The following is a 22,028-nucleotide window of genomic DNA, read 5'->3' on the forward strand; positions in this document are numbered from 1 at the left end:
GGATTCTTTCTGTCGAAATCTAAGCACTTGAGCTCTATATTGATTTGATACTTCTTATAAAAAACAAAAATAATGTGTATGTAGTCGACTTCAGCTCGGCCTTAAAGAAATAATCAAAATACTTCACGACTCTTAAGGTGAATCAGATGCTCCCTGTTACTAGAACTATAATGTAATCTGTTTTTTTTAAGTCAATAAATAAAACAAATGATTTTCAATATCCTCCTGGTGCTCCTTAATTAATTGGCTACTGGGGAAAACTGGCCCTGGGGTGGTTGTGTGTCTGTGTGTGCCCTGTGATGGACTGGCATCCCATCCTGGTGTATCCTACCTAACACCTGTTTGCTTGCTCTGGCTCCCCGAGATCCTGCACTTGATAAAGGAGTTTGAAATGAAATGAATGTTACAGTCCTTCAGTGAAACAGAATGGAGGAGGACAAAGACTGGCTCAGCAGTATAGGTTATAAGTGTGCGGCTTCTTAATCAACAGCACTTCATTTTTAGTTTTTCAAAATAAAAATGCCTCTCAAGTAGCACTTGGGTTTAAAGAAAGTGTCAGTACTATAATTAACACTTGCAAATGAAGTATTTTGTTTCTCAAGGGCATTTTGTGTTGCGATATTAAAGATCTTTAAACTTTGCAGCCTGTTGACTCTTGTGCTAAATGGTGCATTCTCACTTCACTAAAGCTCATGGCTTTTGAGCTGAAAATCTAACAGAAGGTGCCATGGATAGACAGTGTGTTTTGGATTTCAGGTAATATAAATCCAAAACACAGCATCAACACAGCATTTTAAGATTACAAGGGCTGGCAGTGTTCATAGAGGAATTATCAGGAAATTGCCTGTGTTAACCTATGCTAAAAGTAGTTACATAGCAACAGTTGTGTTATTTGTGACTTAGAGTGTTGAAATTAGCTGAAGGGTTGGCTTCAGTTAAATTATTTTCTAGCTTGACATGCATGGTCTAGCTCATTATGTGATTTTGTAAATGGACTTTAGTGTATTTTTCCTACGTAGCTGGCACCGAATCGCCTTTTGTTGTTAAAGGGATATTATGTTTCTGTCAAACCTGAGAGATTAATCTAATTCATGAAATGAATCTAATTGTAAAGCAAGGTTTTGTAAACATACTGCTGGTGTGAACAGACAATTTCTGGAACAAAAAGTGAAAGCAAATACAGCAACTAATTGCTTCCTAGATAAGGCCAATCTTGCCCATCTTTGCCAGTCCTGATTTTGTCTTAATCTTTCAGAATTTCCTGTCTTTTACTTACAGTCTTCTTTCAGTTTTACAGATCTGTTGTAACTAGTAAACGTCTTTTGGTGATTGGAAGTGGTAACAGAAACAAAGACTGAGCTTTTTTCTTTTTTTTTTTTACTGAAGCTGGTTTCTTTTCATTTGCCATTGAGCTCCATCATTAATATTTGCTGTCAAATATTCTATCTTCTTGGAGACTCACAGAATATCAAAGTACAATATTGACTAATAAAACTGAACACATCTGAACAATGAGATTCCCAACAGCTGTTGCTCACAGTTGTCACTGACTTTGTGTTGTCTTTGTGTAGACAGTTTGAAGTGCCTCAGAAAGCTTCTTGTATACTGTATATATCCTGTCAAAAGATGGATGGACTAGCAATAGATGATATGGCACTAAATCATCCATGAACTGTAGCCCAAAGGTCTTTTGGAGTCTTTCTGAAGTTATGGGGTTACATCAGTGCCAAACCTACAAGAGTGTTTAATTTGTTCTAAATATAACAAAAATGAAAACAGTGCTGTTATATAGACTGACATTCTGAATTCAATTTTTTTTGTTAAAGAGTAAAATCAGAGTTTTCTGCTTGAATTGCGGCAGAAGCCACATGACATGGTTTTGAGACTGAAAACCAGCACCACACCGTCATTTTAATTCATTTTGTTGTACATTAAGGAAAATATGAGCAAAGGAAACACAGAGGATGTTTTCCGTTTAATCGTCAAAAAATGACAGCCCCTTTTTATCTCCTCTTTAACCAAATGGAAAGAAATATTTTTAGTGCAGGTTGTCAAAGCCACCCACACTTCAGCAGCCCTGGCGTTTTTACCTTCTATGTCTCTGTTTTCATTTCAGGGTGTTTTGCCAAAGTAAAGGAAATTCAAAGATAAAGCAAGTGCGTGACCAGGTTTAATATTTATTAGACAGGCTAATATTTCTTTATTATCCCCCTGATTTATAGCAGATGCAGTGTATTTCAGAGACTCACAGCTTTTGCGCTGCTGCGTAAGCTATATTATACCTCTTGCTGGACCTTGATCCCACTAGAGACTCTTTAGGGATCCACACAGGGTAAGATCCAGACTGTAGAGAGGCTACAGCATACTGTAGGTGTACTGTTATTGTCAGTGCCCGTAAACTTCCCGGGACTAATTGTTATTTTTCCAGAGAGCAGGGTTCCAAAAATGGCAACGTGCTAGAGAATTACCTGAAACCAGCTGTCTGGACAAAACGACAAAGAAAACTGAAACAAGGTGTTCTGTTACAACACAGACTACATAGTGACAGTAGCACCTGAGAATTTTAGGCCTCTAACACATCCTTCCCACAATCCAGACTCGAGAAACATGCGATTGATTGAAATGCATGTGCTGCAGATAAATAATACCTGATGAATAATAATAATAATAATAATAATAATAATAATAATAATAAATCATAATAGGCTACATTTCGCCAAAAGTTACTTCACCTTTCCTATTGCTCTCTCTTTATACAGTATGCGTGTCATAAAATTGTGGTCTGATTTGATCACTTCAAACTTGAAAAACTCATTTCTGTATTTTCCCAGCTGGGTCTTAATACTAAAACAGTTTTGTTGAATTTTATTACTTGAAAAACATGTTAAGGGGAAAAAAGTAGATCAGCTTCACAGAGGCTTTTGGTGAACCACATGATGTGGCTTTGTTTTCCTTGAGCGCAGTTTTCTTTCTGTGAACTCCGAAAGGCCTGTGTTTGCTCTGGTAATTATCACGGCAAATATTAATAAAAGAAGAGCAAACAGCTGTGAATTACACAGAACCGACACAGAATATATCACAAAAGGAGTCACAAAATGGAATGACTGGAAAGTAGGTAAAATAACTCCGAACCTCCCAGGTAAAACGTCCGTTTGTGTAAACAGGCACCTGCCAGACTACCATGTTAAAAAACAATTGAGAGGATAATCAGTAAATGTTGCTTTATGTACTCTGTGTCAAGAGGGTGTGTTGGCTTGCAAGCTCATTTAACATGGAAATGTCCAATAGTTAATAAATGGTAGTCATATATGAGCCTGCAAATGGATAGGCGTACTTTTTGGATCTGCAGTATCCCTTAGAAATTAAAAATAAATGATAGAATATCCAGTGATGAACATAAATCTTAGCATAGAAGCTGCTGGGCCTCTGGGGATGACTTATGTTCTCAGTCTTCTGGATTCTATGGTTTGCCAGTGGGAGAAAAAATAATGACAGTATATTTCAAATATAATCTCAATCTCTCAACATCTGTCTGGGTAGGTGATGTCTAGCAATTCTTCGGAGCTATGTATAACCAACACCCTTGGCATCAGTGCTTTTGCAGTGGTTCAAACTGATAAGAAAACATGAAGGACACCAAGGCAGACAGAGATTGCATCCGGAGTCAGGCTGTTGTTTTATCCATTATACATCTGGAATTGTGCATAGACAACACTGAGGGCCTGAAGTCTGCTCTATGACCTCACTGGGAAACTATCCTGCTGACGCAGAAATGAAAAGGACTGCAAGGACAGCACGAGTGCACTAAAAACACAGGAAACAGAAGGCATTTTTATGCACGTCCACAGCATAACAGGACTGGGTAATAGTGGGAGATAAATGACAAGTGTCCCCGGATAGATTCACTGTAAACTTTGTCACACATTAGAACTGTGCATTTTACTTTAAGCTTGGTCCTTTTTCTTTACTTTTATTGATTTTGCCAGTAACCATATGTTTGAATTCTATTTGTTAATTGAAACCAAAAGTGTTTCTAAAACGTGATCTTGGCTTAAACAATCAATATTTGCAGGCCAAATCCGAAGGAAAGTTTATTCAGCAATGAAAGGCACTCGGTATTAATCATACTTATTTTAAGTATTTCTTTGAAAACGTTAATGTAAAATTTCACTGGCTAAGTTGAACCATGTAGTTTTCGTTTTAGCAACAAATGGAAAATAACTGTGGTTTTCAGTATACATTTCTTGATTACCTCAGTGAAACTCCTCCCTGGCATTAAGACAGTTTACACAGTGGCTCTGCCTTTTAACTTGAGAACTGTTCTCTGTTTACTTTCATATCTTCAGTGCTATTGCTTGTGGTTTGAATTCAATCCAGATCTTAAAACTGCCCCTCCTGTGGGTAATGAAATGACAGAGGCACTTCTTCCCTGTGGAACATATATAACATCACTGGTCTTTCTTTTTCACTTTTAGACAGAAAGCGTTTAGCCGTTTACCTCTGTCTTTACTGCAGATTGAGAACCATCAGTTAATGAAAACAGTATTTTACATTTTGAGCTAATATTACATAATTTTCCTTTTTATTTCATTTTCCAGCCAGAACTCTTTTAGTACATGTAACACTAACACACCTTTATAAACCAAGGTAATGTGTGAATATCTAAAAAAGATATTCTTGAAACTGAATGGTCATTTTCAAGATGGATGAAGTTGTTTTAAAATCAACAGTTTTACAACAAGCCATGTATATTCAAATCATTACAGATTCAAATGGAATATATTAATATATATAGTAGTAATACATATTAGTAATATTTTAGCAATATTTTTTTGTATGTTGACTTTTTTCTTTTTGAGTTGGATATGACTTTTCAAGGAAATTTCCAGTTTCAATCAGCCTTTAATAATCACATTAAAAAACAGAACCTGTTTTCCACTCTTTAAATGTTCAGCTGACCCTCCATTTTCCAGCTTTTAACCCTGCCGTGTACATTTTTTGTACTTATGGACAGATGCTTGACTTTACTAAGACTAAACCAAAGTCACAATGCTCTTTTGAGCACGTACACAGGGATTATGTATTTTGGAGGTTTAGATAAAGCATTAACATGAGAGAAACAGTTCATACATTGAAAGGAGAGACAATATCACTGACTAAAAACAGGTCAATTCACCAGTGTTTCTAAATGTAATTTAGATTAAATTTGTGTTTTCATGTGTTATCATGAATTGAATTAACAGTAGAAAACTAAATGAATTGTTTTGAATTATGAATTGACATATGTTGGTATGAATTAAAACTGCAGTGCTTGTTTTGTTTTTTGTGTTGTTCCGTTTATCAGAAATAGAAGTAGCTGTGCGCTATAAAAAATCCAATATGACACTTTTTTTTTGAATGAGCAGTGACTCATAGAGATCAGTTCTTTCATATTTTTAAGTACTTTTATTGAAGTCCCAATAAACAGTTTTTGCTTTGATCATACCTTATCTGCACTAACCAAAAGGAAGTCGCAGGCTATAGTCTGAGTCAGCTTTTTATCAATTTTGCATCATCTACACAGCATAAACACTTGCAAACAGCTGTCTCCTGTGTTACATACCCACTTTTAACCTTTCTTACTGTTTATTTTACATATACTTTGAACTAAAAGCAAGGCTGTGTTTCTCCTGCTGTGTGCATTTCAGTTGAAATGTTGAAGCGCTTCTTAAGAAAGCATATGGATGCAGTGTAGTAAGATGGTATAAGACTACATTGTGCAAAACATTCCTACAGAATCTCTTGTCCCTTTTCACTTCAGTTTAATTTGGGGATTTGTAATCTCTTCTGAATGGTGGATCCCAGTTTAAGAAATCCTTCTCAGTAAGGGTCACCAAATAAAATCTGTGTTTACCATTATTTAAAAATTCCATATTTGTGAAATATTAAAATCATAACTGCTGTCCACTGTAGGTGCTTTTAGAGTTGATTACCTCACAATATGGTTCATGTACATCTCATAAAAACATTGTATGCCCATTGCTCGACGAGCAGTGAAAATTACTCATGTCAGAAAAGTTCCCTTTAACTCTACTGAGCACCTCCAGGACCTTCCTAGGGACCTGTTTCACAAGTCTTTATATATTTAATTTAGTCTGACTGTTAATTTCCTGGTTGTGGGGTTTTGTTCTCTTTAGAGACAAATGGCATATCCAGAGCCAGGGAACGAAAGGCCTTAGGAAGGAATTAACTGGAGGAAACGCTGACACGTGTTTCATACTAAAGATAGATTTTCTTTGCTGTTTTACAGTAATGTGACACTACAAAACAAAAGGAGAGCCATTGAAGAAAATAACTTTGTGAGGCTTGTTTTACAGATAAAAATTGTGATGTAAGCATTGTTACATGAGTAATGCTTACTCCGTAGATCATCAGTGTTGATGTGTTGCACCAGAGACTTAAGAGTTTTCCACTGTTCTTCGGTATTTATGACCAAATTAAGTCTGAAGAAATATAAGATGTTAGATGTTATACTTTGTTATATTAGACAGGCATAGGAAAATATGGAAACAAATACCAATCTGTAAAATAAGTTGAAAAAATTTAAATGTTAAAAATATCACTTTCCAATATGTAAATTATAGATGGAAAATATCCTTTACCTTAACTTTGCTTAGAGTAGTTAGGTTTGCTTTACCTGTAAATTAACAATTTATATTAAGAATAGAAAAATCTAAATGTTTCATATAGAATTTTCTAGAATAATTCACAACATTCAAACATAACACCATACTTTTTGTGGGAATACTATGTTTTAAAAACTACTATGTGAAATAATCCTTGGGATATACTTTGACATATACTATTTACTGAAAACTCTTATTCAAAAGACTCAGTCACATGGAACTATTCCTGTGTAGAACTTCTTTCTTATAACTAATAATATAATTGTACAGTGCAGTAAATACATTTTAATAGCACATGCCTTTATCATGTTTTCTAAACATTCATTTAGATTGGAGCTATGTGTTCGGCCTGTATTATTAAGACTTTTTAGAAGTAATTGTTTTATTGAAATGTTTGCTGTGGGATATTAAGTTGTAAGTTATTAGTGTGATGCTCAAAATTCAAAAAGAGCTTTAAAATAGTTAAAAGTAATTATTCGTAACCCATTACTGTTGCATTTGTGTACGGAATTCATTTTTAAATCAATAACACATTTTACTGTCATTTTGTTTAATATGCTGTGTTTATTTCTTTAGCAACTGTATACACACAGCATAGATCAGAGATTGTTTACACACAGCTTCATAGTAATTTTAAAAAGTTAAACCATACACAAGTAATGGATTACTGTATAAAACTAATTTTCTCCTAAATAATTGTCTCTGTTACTCAAGGACATTAACGATGAAGGATGAAAAAAATAGTACCTTTGCATAGTTATACAATAAGGTAGAAAGTGTTCAGCACTGAGTGTCAGAAGGAAGTGGAATTATTGAACCTAAAGAAAATGTTAAGAAAATGTATAAGCCTTGATAAGATAAAATTGAATGTTTTTATCAGCGCTTACGGAAATGCCCTTGAGTGTGACACATCTACCTAGAATATGGGGAGAGTTGTTTTAAATAAACATGAATTGTGCCCTTGAAAACAGTGAGTCATGACCGAACAGTACTGCAAACATGACATCTCCCTGTCCTGCTGGATTCTCCTAATGAGTAGGGTTATATTAGTAGCAGCACCTAATGAGTAGCACTATTGTCATGTTCATTAGAAAGTTCTGATACAGGTGTCTTTAAAGTAACCCTCTGTGCTTTTGTGTAGGCACCTGTGCCCTGCAAGACACTGGTCTCCCATACAGAGTGCACACCTGACTTTCCTCAATACTTACAGGGTAGACTGCATGTTGCTGCAAGCGTTACCACGAATATAAAGTTTTCTGATAAGTGGATGGATGGAAGTTTAGACACTGGTGTTTTTAGAAAAGTACAATTAAGAGGACCATACTAAGTCTCTGGAGAATTCCACAGGAAACCTGGTCATTAACTGCCATTAGAATTAGAATTATCATTCTTTTCTGTCTGCGTTTTCCCCAGAATTGTAAATTTGGGTTTCCATTGGTGGTGCAATTAAATTGAATCTTCTTACTCTCCGAACCCACACAATGTGAGCAGTGTTATTAAGTTTTAATTTAAGAGCTTTAATGATCTGAGAAATGAGTCTGGTCTTTTCTTCGATTCTCTACAGCTGCTTTCTAATTAATGTGATAAAAGAAAATGTGTGGCTGTGGTTGTGCTATTTAGACAAATAACAGATTTGCTCTATTTGTGGTGAGCCATTAGCTGCCCTGTTGCAGACAACATAACAACAAGTAATGTGCTCATTACTGCACTCTGAATTTCAGCCAGTGAAAGAATGCAAATTAAACACAGAAAATTCAATCTTGTCTGAAAAGGTTTATTACAATTAACCAGTTGAAAATTATAATTCTTTGGCTAGAGTTAACTCATTTAAAAATGAAATCTCAAAATATATCCAGGTCATTTGAATAACATCAGAATGATACTTGCAACATTCAGCATTCAGTGTGTCTGGTGTAATAGTGTTTGCATTTCAATATTTGTAGTTCAGGCTGCTTGTCGCTTACTCAGTCTAATTTTTGACCATTGATCCATTAATTATTAATTAGTAGTTAGTAATTCAAATTAATAATTCAAAGCTGGTTGCAGCTATAAATGCAGAGAAAGTGGGATAGATTTTTTAACCTTGCTGAAAAGTTTGTCAAATGACAGGGAGAAAAAGGTTTATTGTATTGTGTATAAAGTCATAATTCAGATAAATAGAATAACAAAATAATTTGCAGCTTCTATTTACTGTGCCTTTTCTCCATAAACCCCTCTTTCCAGAATTAGGTACTGACAAAGTATCTTATAGGAAATTTGAGCTGTACTTACATTATAAAATAATGTCTAACTTTGTATGCCATTGTCATCTTCATATTGCTTCTGTCAGGTGGCTCTTGAATTGAACAATACAGATCTGTGTGAATCCCTGTAACAGTTTGATTGTTGATATGCTGTGTGTTGATGAAAGTATTAACTGTCAGTTTCTGGAAACGGATTACTTTCAAGAACTATATAGCTCATGTTAAAACTCTTTTTGATGGAGTAAAGCGAGAAGTTACAGGCAAGTGTGTTTAGTAGCAAGTACGCGGGGTGTAAAATATCATCTCATTCTGTTTTTATCTGGGCCAATAAGAGCTTTTACCTTCAAAAGCCATGTGATTTTAGACAAAGGTGAGCAAGAATGTTTTTTTAACCAGTGTTGAGAAGTCCTGCAAGATCTACATTTCAGGGGGTGGGCGGTATTTTGGTTCTTTTTGTGGATTATTGAATAACTCTGCTGGTCCTTCCAGAAAATGATTCCTTATATTTGTGGCAAGGGAACAAATATCACTGAAGAGGACTTTTAAAGCCAGAACCTTCATGGCCTACTTAGAATAATCCATGAAGATGTATGCAACACATTTGGTAAATTCCTTAACTCCTCCACAACAGTGTTTTTCCTTTAGGAAAACGTGCACTAGGAAGATCTATCATTGAAAATCACTTCACAGTATTGCTAGTGTATGTTGTATTTGCCTTAATGTCTTAATAATATCTCAAACGGATATTTTTAAAGTCATCCTAAAACTTGGTCTGAAGTGCTTATCCTTCCATATATTCGGAAGCTTCGCCTCCAGTTTAGTCTGCTGTATTCAGATTAACCTTTCCGTGCTGAGCTGTGGACAGAAAATGCTGGGCAAAGTATGGTCTTTTTTAAGCAAAGTGGGTTATTTTTAAGCCATGATATAAAATGAAGCTATAAGCCATTGTCTGATAATATAAATTACTATATATTTTGTATTCTATTTACCATATAAATCTAGTAGTATTGTAATAGTATGTAGTAATTTATTAATAATGTATATAGCAATATTAATATGGTAATATTGCAACATTATAATGTACGTGGATGCCTTAGCATAACAATATGTCTCTTTCATGGCCCATTTGTCTTGTGATTTCCACTGTGTCCATTTGTACTTGTTCCCCGTAGAGTTTGAAATCCTGGAGTAATAAAAGTTGATACACGTTTATCTTGCATTTGGGAGAATATAAAAAGTTTGCTATCTTAACATTTTTCCTCTTCATCGGGGATTCATTCAAATACAGGAGTTGAGGAATATAAAGAGCTTAAGTGTCTCAGTCACCTTGACTAAAATTCTGCTTTCATTGTAGCCTTTACACAGAACTAGACTGGTGGCATAAAGTTGCTTCCTAAAAAGATCTGTTTTCTGCACTTTGCACCTTCACAGAGCACGACTGTTCAATACTGTATAACTCCTTTGGTATATTTACAGTTATATTATAGCACTGCAGCACTTTCAGTCAAACTAATTAAAACCTCCAGGATTAAAGGAGCTTTCTAATTTTGAAAGGATGAAAATGTCATGGTAACTTTGCAATCCAGAATGATTCCAGAGATCACTGAACTTGCATGAAAGAGATGGTAGTTGGTGCAGATGTCTCTGGTTACTTACGCAAGGGGGAAACATATTTACACATGTTGTTTCTTCACGTTACATCACCTTGTATCCTAAAAGAGTTTTTAGCTCCACACCAAACTTCAGTCCTACTTTCTTTACACCGCAGGTCTCTGATAGTTGTCAGCTCTGCTGTCAGACGTGTTCACTCATTAACACACTGACGTCTGTTTGCTGCTTCACCTCTTACCCACAGGTTTCTGTCACGTCCAACTAGAACTAGCACTACAGGACCGTTTTATTTACCCAATGAGGCAAGAAAGCCATCCCAATGTTGTCATGGGGTGATACAGACATACTTTCTGTTTTTATGAATTGCTCCCAGTGTTTCTAAACAGCTGGGGTCAGGGATGAAAGTAAAACAAACTGGGATTCAAAGTTCTAAAGATGTTCAAATCTTTATCATCAAATACCATAAAAGGAGTAGTCTAAAATATCTTGGTCAGGTCCCTGTTGGACCTTCTGTGGCTAAAAAAAATCTTTATCGTGAAAGCACAGTGAGAACCACATAGCCTTAGGCCTCTAGTGTCAGTCAGAGCAGAATTTCCACTGTTTATCTGTGATTGTTCCTAAGACAGGAGAGAACAAAGCTGTCCTGTCTTTTCCTGATATAATTTAAATGTGTCATTTAAATCATGCAGCTGGGTAAGTGAAAAGAACTGAGTCAGTTAACAAATGTGAACAAAAAGACCTGATATTCTGCACTTGCTATTTCCATTTTACAGTCAAATAAAATGGTTTTGGTTTAACCTTGTTAAAATGTCTGTGGGTTTTTTTATGAAAAAGAAAACATTTTAACCCTTTAGTTATAGTTTCCATTTCTATTTGCAGTTGTTCAAACTCATATTGGTACATGTTTTCAATGACATTTGTGCACTACAATTACATTCAGTTTTCTTGACTTTTGTTTTTATCTGGCTTTTTTTGTTTTTATCTGTATGTCTATTGATCTTTTAAACATTAATTCGTAATTTGGCATAGATATGTTTATATTTCTGTAGATGCTTAAATAAATTCCCCCTTTTGCATTCTGTGGGAGCTTTGAAGTATTAATTTATTTCAGACTTCTTTAAGGTTTTCTCTGGTCAAAGTTTGATTTTTTTGTCATGTATAATTAATTGAAAGAGAGCAGTTTAAAGTTCAGGGTAATGGTATAAACCTGTTTTGATTACCTCGCAAGCTAACTTTATGTTTGGTAGGGTAGCCACAGTATAAGAGCTCCATACAGGCTTTGTACCTGTATCAGTTTTCTTTAAAAAGAGAGAAAAAAGAATTAGAATCCATGTTAAGTCTGTTATCATTGCTGTCTCCATTTACGTCATCCAGTTAAAGTTAATATTTGACTCTGAAGCTGCCAATTCTTGTAACATGATCTTCCACGACCTCTTCCTCTATTTTGAAGTATGGCTTGGTAAACCAATTGGCGATTAAAAACAAGTTATGCAGTTAGTTTTGTTTGCACTTTCATTTCAAGGTTATTGATATTGGAAATAACAGTTCGTTTAATAAAAACCATATGCCTGGGGTGAGAGGTGATCTTTTGGAAAATAACTTGTTTGGTATTTTTTTATTACTGTTATACAGTAATGTTATACATGACTGTATAACTGATTCATAGGCATCTTATGTATAAATCCTTGTTTCTAAAAAAAGCAGGTAACCCAGGTGTTAGACTATAAAACCACTAGGATACCATTCAATCCATATTATCCAACTGGCTTCTAATGGCTTTTAAATCTGAGACCTCCTTTTGAGAAGGAGCTTGCAAGATTCTTGAGAAGTAGCTGGGGTATTAAAGTTAAATATACGGAATATCTTACCCCCCTGAACTGACACCATTAATTCTTTTCTGCAGTATAACAGGTTTTATAGAAAGGCATGTGATGAGCCCAGGGACAGCAAATGGCAGTGAATTAATTGACATATTAAAACTGGTTTGTGAAAATGTTTTCTTTCATAATTCAACAAAGTCCAGTAAATGAGTTTCAGATAAGCCAGAACTGAGGAAGCACAACGATTTAAAATATTGCAAACGATAAGTCAGTGTTCATAGATACTAAAATATGATTACATAGAAAAATCTAAAAAAGATTTATTAGCTACAGGTAAGATTTTAAAAATTATACAAATTATAATTAATTAAATTATTTTAGTGTTCTTGATTTATATTGTAAAGTTCATTTAATGTGTTTTTAGCATATAAAACCCCAAATTCTTCAATCCAAGTCTGGAGAGCACAGGGCAAGACAGTGTTATTACACTACGCCAAGACATAAAAAAGAATAGCAAGTCTGACTTCTAACCACTGCTCTTCCCTGGAGTGCAAGATGACAAAGGTCTTCTCACCTTAAGAGCTGTCGTACATCATAAAGTATCGTGCCTAGACTGAGTGTTTCAGAAAATGTTTAGAAAAGATACTCAAATGCCTCTGTGCATTCAGATTGCAAGACATGGACACTTTTTTGCCAACGGAACTCTTAACAAACCATGTGGGATGTGGGATGAAGTAATTGATTTACAGGTTTCTTAAATCATCCGTCTCTTTTGAAAACTGAGATTTTAATTGTCCATGCATTGAAAACGGCTTTGATGAACACGCCGTCCTTTACACAGAGATTCAAATAACAGCTATGCGTGCCTGCTAGCAGAGCACCGTTTCAGAGTGTGAACCCGATATGGAAGACAGCATGAATGCCTACAATACACATGAGGGCAGAAATACGAGAATAGCAGTAATTATAGCAGCCTGAAATATTTGTGGGGGTCCTCTGTACAGGACGACGTAGTAAATGAAAGGTAACGCAGTTGCCTGGCTCAGTTCTTGTTTGTTCTTTTTGAGTAAGAGGGTAGAGGAGGCCCCAGTAAGGACATGAAGTATTGACTGCAGCAGTTGCTAGGAGATGTCCAATAATAATGAAGTGATAAGGAAAGGTGTTTTATTTGAAGGAGAAAAAACAATGCATGGTACAGTGAAAGTATGTTTGTTTCGATGAGTAAGGTGAAGGATAAGGCTCATGACAAATACCTGCTTCCTGTACTTTGCCAAATCCTAGTCACCTGAAACCCTTTTTCGTCTCTGAATTACAGTTCAATGTAATCGTGGTCTCAATGAAAAAGCGGCAGTTTTGAGTCTCCATTGGGCTTAACTGCCCCCTTCTTATCCTGTTTGCAATATTTAAAGAATGCACGCAGGATGCATGTGAAAAATCACTTCAGTAGGCCAACCTTTTTATTAAAATCTTTACAAACCAGTTTTACACCTGGTTGACACCCAGTGTAAACATATTTACACAAGAAGATGGTGTAAAGCAGTTACTGCTCTGTTAACGTCTCATTTTTATTTGTGCGGGAAAAACTTGTCATCCCGTGCTTCACAGTTTCTCAGACATTCCCTGAATTTACTGTATTTTTGTCACTTCAGTACAGTGTTTTCCTGTTGTATCCTTGTTTCCAATTCTATTGAAGCTACCAGATACAATGTATGGGAGAATCGAGCTAGACTAAAAAGAAACCTTTTTTTATTTCTTGTTGCTGCAGTGAAGTATATGCGGGAGGCGACCCCTTATGTGAAGAAAGGCTCTCCTGTGTCAGAAATCGGATGGGAGACCCCCCCTCCGGAGTCCCCTCGGCTTGGCGTCACATCCTCCGAGCTTTCTTCTCCCCCAGTGGTGTCCCTTCAGGGTGACAGGCGATACATCCCCTTGAAAATGTGCTATGTGACACGGAGTATGACTACTCCAGACCCTGAGAACAGGTAAATGATTGACATTCCATTACACTGCTGAAAGGTTTACTCAGAGTTGTACAGCATTAGTTGGTTCTACGTTTTAGGTACTTCTTTCATAATAAATGAGAAATAGTTTTTCACTGGAGTATGCTAGCATTTAGCAGAGATCCTTTAGAAATATGTCACAGCAACAAGGCAGTAGGGTCATCTTTATGTCAGTGAAGTGAAACTCAACAAACCTAATGGAAATTATTCATATTTTGCAATGAAAAATAATTACAGAAATTGCTTCTTGTCTTTATATGTTTGAGGTTTGGAGATCACTTGTCTGTGTTTTGTCTCTCAGTGCTTGTCAATTTCTTTTCTCACAAAACACATATTAACAATGACTTCAGAAGTCTGCTGTGTTTAAGCACTCCCCCAGAACTGTGTTGGACAACACTGTGAGAACAGAAACTCCTGAGAATTGCAAATTCTTTCATTACAAAGTTTATCGTTTTATCTTTTTGTTCAAAACTAGGTTGATGAAAAGATCAAATTCTGTAGGAAGCGAGAGTGAGATTGAATGTTAGCATTGTTGCACCAATAATAATGAATTCAGGCCAGTTCACGTTAATGAACTGCAAATCTAAATGATGTACTTTTTAGCCACTCAGCAGAGTTTTCACATCTCTAATATTTGAAAAGAACCCAGATTTGTATAAATGCTTGATGTTATGCTTTCAAGAACATCATCAAAATTAGAAAAAAATATTTGAATTTAAACTACAGTAGTACCTTATTATTTAAATTAGAACATTGCTCCATTTTAGTCTAAATGAGAGAGTCCCTGAAAAATTCAGATATACAGATAGAATCCTTATCGGCTTATACCCAGGAATAATGAACATCTTTGTGAGATTTGACTATGATCTTGATATTTCAGATATAGATTTAGAGAACTGTTGTCAGTTTGTTTTTGAGACTCAACAGAGCAGTCGAGATCAGAGTGTAAATTCTAGACTGATAGCCGAAGGCACTTATTCACACTTTCGTTTTGCATTATCTATAGAACTCGCAATAAAAATGTCAGTAGGTGGGTAGCAGTCCATATGTCCCTCGGTTCTTATTTTTACCTCCCAAGAGTTTTCATTCTTCTTTGTGAACTGTTTGCCTGTGATCAGAAGGGTTTATCTGAAAAGCCACTTCAGACAGAGTACAGTGAGATAGCTATGGAGTGTAAAATGAAATAACCAAATTGTTCAAGAGAGAAATCCACAGTCGACACAGATCAAAGTGTCATTCTTTTTTAATTCTGCTTTCTTTTTCTCCCTTTAATGTCTATTCCTTGCATACATTTCAAAGCATCTTGAAGGTTGTTTTTTTCCCCCTTGGCTGAAAACCCCTGACTAGCCTTTGAAACTTTTAAGTCTGATTGCTTCTCTTTTGGAACAAAACTTCTTCCCCTTTTTGTGTCAAAGTACTTTTTTGTGTAATTTTTCTTGAGTCAGGAGGCTGAGACAAAACCTTTAAATCATGCACCGTTGGAGCCCGATGCTCTCAGTGACTGAGTACATAAAATGACAAGGCACTGCTGGTTGTGTTTTCACAGATTTGTCATTGCTCATTTCAATGACAGATAAACCTTATTCTGAGGTGACTTGTAACTTAAGATATGATTGTACCACTGCACTTTAGAACTGGAGTTAGAACTGAACGGGTTGGAACTGAAGATTTCAAAAATAGTTTCTCTCAGATGAAGAAGCCACTCACAGGAAACAGCGCAGAGGAGTCACACCACAACTGGCTTGTTACACTTGAAGATTATTTGGTCCCTAGTCTTTCACTCAGCTTCTCATAACTTATGTTTCTTCTACAGTAAATGACCAAACAGCCCTTCAGGCATTCTGTTATCCACTATAGGCAGAGCCTTTTTCATGATATTGTTATGGTGTGTGATGCTTCAGGTATTCTGATGCTCTTTAGTCCATGAGTGTGTATTTTCTAAAGCACTGAGATTCTGCACAGCTTTAATGAATGCAGTAGGATAACAGCATAATTTCTGACTGCTAAAGAATTCAATCCAATTTATATATATATATGATGCTTTACAGAACTGCAGTCAATTTATAGATCAAAAAAAGTTTACTTTTATCACTTACAGAGTTCTGATAAGTTCCTAACAGATTGTTGTATGCCTGAATATCTCTGAATATTTTCAATACTTTTTTGTGAGTTCACATTAATTGGTTGTAAACTTGGATGTTACCTGAAGCATGTCCTTTTGTCCTTTTGTTTTGTTTTTCCAATGCAAAATGATGCATTTTACACTTATATTGTTGCCACCTGGAAAATTTGGGAAAGTTGTCTATTTACTATACGAATTCTTCACATACTCTACATTGTTGATTAAAGTACAAAAATCAGTGCAAAATAGGAGAATTCGCTTTATTAAAGGAAAAGGTTTAAAAATCCTTTTCAAATCACCTTATTGTATTTTCAAATCTTTTATCATTTTTAAAAGAGCATTTGTGGTTCAACAACAGGCTGTGATGATGTTTGTTTAAACGTGCTTTCCAAATATTTCACACGGTACTCTGTAGAAAAATCGAGAGCTACAGTACAGGTAGATTCTTTTTTACACGTGCATCCACACGGTGCTCAAATTCTGTCTTCGTCATTCGGGGAGGGGGCTTTTTTCTTTTTAAATAAGGAACCAATTTATTGGTAGTTCTTTTAATAGGAACACCATTTGCCAATAGAGTTTTGCTAAGTTTAACAAGGGGAATGGCATTTAGCCCTTTACCCCCCTCAATATGAGTGCAACATCCACATTTTCTAGGTACTGGTGTCATTGTGAAGGAAGGGTTTACCCGTTGTAAATGTTAGTGAACTTTGCAAACTTTTGTGGAGGATCTCATATAGCCTTTCTGGTTATTACATTTTATCCCCCTCAAAGGATTCACATATTAATCTTCCTGTGGCACAGTCTAGAGAGCCCAGACTTCTTTTATCTCCTAAGTTGGATTGCTTGCAAGACATTTACATACTTGCTTTGAAAAGAGATCCTGAAGTGTAAAATTTACAACCTGCTTTGCACGCAGGTTTGAAAAGCATAGATTCTTGGCCTGAGTCATGTCTCCACAGTGCTCATTCATCCCTTGTTACCTTCTGCTTGTCATTTTCTACATCCTCTCCGAATAACCAGGATTTGTACAAGTCTAAGAGGGTAATTTAAGGAGATTGCCCTAGAGCTTGAAGGCTTTCTAATTAAATTTGAAGGTTTTTTATGTGTTTTGCAATGTTAAATGTTGTATTTGTCACGCCCTCCACAGCCGGAGGGCGCTCCTGCTCTGTCCTGTTCCTGGTTTCCCTGTGCTTTCCTTGTACTTCCGGTGTGTCTGGTGTCTGGGGCTTTATATTTCCGGGTCTCTCCTTGCTTGGCATTGGGATCGGTTGTCGAGAGGCTCGCCTCACCAGGTCGCCCCATGTCCGCTTCCTAAGGGCGTATGTCTCACCCCGACTCCACCCGAAATCTTGATTCCGGACGAACCCTCTCGTTCACTCCGTTCCTGCCGCCACTCATAGGGTCCTACCGTCTCAACGGTCTCTCCACGGGTAGCTCGGGTAGCTTCCGTGACAGAAAGCTGAGCCAACACTGGACCCTGCGAGTGGTCTCCTGGCCACCCTGGCTTCTGTTCCCTGTCTCCCTTTACTTCTTTTCCTGGCTTTTGTTTTTCTGGCCACCCTGGCTTCAGGTTCTAGTCTCTCTTGTCCTTTTTCCAGGCTTCTGTTTTCCCGGCCGGCTGGCTTCTGGTTCCCTGGCCTCCCTAGTTTTGTTATTGTTGTTTGTCCCCCTGTTCCGTCAGGGGTTATTTTTTTTCCCGTGTGAGTTTGTTTTTCTGTGTTCTGTCTGCCCGGGCTCCCACGCCCGCTCCCATGGTCGTTGTCTCCCTATATGTTGTCAGTCATTTTTATGTGTTTTTGTTCCCCTATTCCGTTGGGGCTTATTTTGTGCTTTGTTCTGTTTTTTTTGTGGTCTTGCTCCCCCAGAGCTTTACTCACCCCCTCCGCCCAATAAAGGTTTTTTTACCCCGGAGGAGCCGTAGACTCCCGGAGGTTTCCTTTCAGTTAAGTTAGGTTTTTCCTCCTCCCAGTGCTGTGCAGCTTATGTATTTTTTGGGCATCAGGACCGGCCCCTGAGGGGGTCTCTCCTTCCTTCTCGCTCGGCATTGAGATAGGTTGTCGAGAGGCTCGCCTGACCAGGTCACCCCACATCTGCTGCATGGGGGCTTATGTCTCACCCTGACTCCACCCGATACCTTGAGCCCGGACGAACCCTCTTGTTCGCTCCGTTCCTGCCACTACGCATAGGGTCCTAACGTCTCAATGGTCTCTCTCCACAGCTAGCCCCTGGCTTCCGTGACAGTATTTGAGCAAATATTGGGGTATGTTTTAAAATTAAACATTTAGTTCCCTAAATTAGTTAGGGAACTACAGGTCTTAAAGACATTGTTTTGTTTATAGGGAAAATTTAACAACTTTCTAATGCATGTTTACCCTTATAGTTGATCTAGGTAACCTTTAGCACATCTTGTTTGTAAAGCACTACCCTCAGAAGTAATCCTTATAATTATAATTTCAATTATAACATTTCAACGGGATAAACCAAATTTAAAAAGTGTCAATATCTTTTTTTACAATCTGTTCATTTGACTTTATAAACAGACTAGCTTCTGCTTTTTTGATTTTTTTGACCTTGCATTTTTTTTAAATGCCTAAATAAGTATTAGAATATTTCTGGGTTTTAAAATATATGCTCTGGTCAATTGCATGTTGTTTTTTATTATTAAAGTATCAAGAAGGTAAACCTTTTTAGCTTTTTTTTACATACTTCCCTTTGTAGAACCTACAGTAATTCCATGTAAATTTGAAGATAAAACAGAAACAAGAGCACGGAGTAATAAAGAAGACACTTAATAGCATATGAGATAAGTTACAAATAAATAGCAAGAAATGGTACAAACTGCTGCTCTTTTAAGCAGTTTGCTTTGGAGTCTACAATTACAATTAACAAGCTCCCTAACAGGCTAAGGAAAATTATATAACACATTCAGAACATTCTCCCAATCCACCTCTCAGGCCTTTTAGCTAACAGTACATGTACAGTAGTCCATCCTAATCATGTATAATGGCTCATCTGAGAAAAAAATAAACAGTTCTTTGAGGCATCCATGTCACCCAAAAAAGGGGAGACCATTTCTTTCATCTTTCTCACCTTTTAGTTTATTTTTCTCCCTCCAGTGTGTGTCAGTATTAGGTTTATACTCCACTAAAAATTACAGCCATTATCTTTGTGTATTTATTCAAGACCCCATTTATTAAATGTTCCTGCATGATTTTCACTGCATGTTTTTTGCATCTGGTTGTATGGAAATACCCTAAAACAGCTAGTTTATCAAAGTCTTTCACCATCATCTTTGGGCTTTGTGTGTTCTATAAATAAGGAAAACATCTGGAATGTCATTTCCCAAAAAGGTATACTGTAGCTGGAAAGCTTTGATAAAACTGGCACCAACTGGTTTATTTTAAAGGATTGCTTTCTAAATTGGGTGGAGGAATCTTGTATGGGCAGAAACTTAATCACAAGGCCAAGATTGGATGGCCTTTTTTACTTTATGTTATAAACAATTTTTTGGACCCCTTTTAGGAATCATCTCTAAAACCTAGCACTTGTTCTACATCTTTTTTCCACTGAAGTCTCATTTTTTTGTGATTTTCTATTTTTAACTAAGAAGAGCACCTGGAACTAATATACCGTGTTGTACAGTATATTAAACATTTTTTCCACTCCAAGTCACAGAAATGCCTGGATGGTTAAATAGTGGCAGGGTTACTTGCAAATGTACCAAAGTCTTGTGGAATAAGATTTCTGACTTGCTCAGAAAATATGGATTTGTCCAGGTCACCCATATTTTTTAACAATTAAAAATTAGCTCATTATACCAGACACGTTGCCAGTTCCTATGAAAGATGCCATTTAACCTTAATTTTCTTATTGCATCACTTCTAAGTAACAAAGAGCATAGTTAAGAGGTGAATACTGAATAGGTGTAATTAGGTGTGCACCACAGGAATTTCTGTCAGGACAGCACTCCTCTTAATTGATCTCAGTAACCTGGGTTTGTATTTCAATAACCTGGGAGGCATGGTGGTAGATTGGTTAGTGTTGTTTATTTGTAGCTCTGGGGTCCTGAGTTTAATTCAGGAACTGGGGTGCTGTCTGGACTGGGTTCTCCAATTTACTGTTACTGTATGTTAATTCGTTTCTGGGAAAATTGGCCCTGGAGTGAATGTGTGTGCGTGTCTATGTGTACTCTGCGATGGACTAGCGTCCCATCTAGGGTGTATCCTGCCTTTGCACTCGGTGCTTGATGGGATATGATCTGACTCCCCCACAACCCTGAACTGGTTGAAGTGCTTAGAAAATGAATGGATGGAACTGAATTCTGGAATTCCCAAATTTACCAGATGACACCAAAATAGGAGGAAACTGTAGATGCAGTGAGAGAAACTATTAGAGAGAAATATTAACATTGCACAATGCACTACTAACAGTTTTGAAAATATTCTTCACAGTTGCAGTCCCTGTGTTATAAAGAAAGATGTTGCTGCTGGTAAATCACTCAAGAGAAGAGCAACAATATACTGTATATTCTGAGACAGTGGAACGTCATATTCTGACAGGCAGACGTTTTTAGTTTTTTAGTTTGTACAGAATACAGAATAATATGAGGGGTCATAATTCGGCTATTCAAAATCCTCCAAAAATGGATTTCTTCAGGTTCGACAGTGAACAAAAAGCAAATGGAAACTAGAACTCTAAAAAGGCTTTTAACATAGAGGAAAGAGGCAAAGTGTTATTCATAAAGCTCCCTTTGTTTGCTTCCTGACCATGATATCAAAGCAGATATGCTGGCTTCTTTCAAGAAAGAGCTGGATGAGATCCTTTGATCAATTAGCTACAAGCAACCAAATGAGATAGATGAGCCAAAATATCATATCTATTTTGCAGCCTTTCTCGTGTTTCTTTCGTATTTTTGGGTCCTGGACTCAGAGGTTTTTTAAGTAACATGTCTTAAACAGCTTGGAGAAGGTGTTGAAGAGATTCAGCTGACCCGACAAGGAGCTGATTTAGGATATTGAAAGCTGGGCTGCAATGAAAACCTGCTGACGTACTGTCATTCCAAGATGAAGACTGGACATTGCTGATGTAAAGGAAAAGACTTTCTTGCACAGTTGTGCTGTGCAATGAAAGCACTAATCTTTCACTGCAGAATGGTTGTTTGCAATAAATACTTGCAAAACTGGAATAAGATCTTGTACAGCCAGTCTGGCCAGGCCTTAGCAGGACCTTAGATTTTAGAAGTGAAAATTGATTTTCCTTTTTTACATGCTGCACTTTCAGCACTGATGAATAAATAATCTTTTGTAATATCTTCTCTTGCAGGCAGTTCGAACTTCACTCCCCTGATGCCAAACACACTGTGGTCTTGCGATGCAAGGATACGGCTACAGTGCAGGCCTGGTTTAGTGTGGTGCAGTCCACTGCTGCACAGTTTGTTTCCAAGGCGATAGCAGAGGTCAAAGAGCAGACAGGAAGAACAGGGATTGCTGGGAGTAGAGAAATCTGCCACCTTGGTTGGCTTGCAGAAAAAGTAAGAAATTCCTGTATTTCTCTGGCAATTATCAACA

General features: G+C 36.8%; 1 protein-coding gene across 1 annotated transcript in view; it reads left to right on the top strand.

Moving 5' to 3' along the window:
* The window catches only part of sntb1 (syntrophin, basic 1), a 45,045-nt gene that overhangs the window by 11,010 nt on the left and 12,007 nt on the right, over nt 1–22,028 (top strand). Inside the window, exons 2-3 of the mRNA XM_015358126.2 lie at nt 14,105–14,321; nt 21,784–21,991. Coding sequence (XP_015213612.1) covers nt 14,105–14,321; nt 21,784–21,991 — 425 coding nt within the window. The remainder of the gene's footprint in view (nt 1–14,104; nt 14,322–21,783; nt 21,992–22,028) is intronic.

This window comes from Lepisosteus oculatus, chromosome 10 (assembly GCF_040954835.1).
Source record: "Lepisosteus oculatus isolate fLepOcu1 chromosome 10, fLepOcu1.hap2, whole genome shotgun sequence".
NCBI classification, from domain to species: domain Eukaryota; kingdom Metazoa; phylum Chordata; class Actinopteri; order Semionotiformes; family Lepisosteidae; genus Lepisosteus; species Lepisosteus oculatus.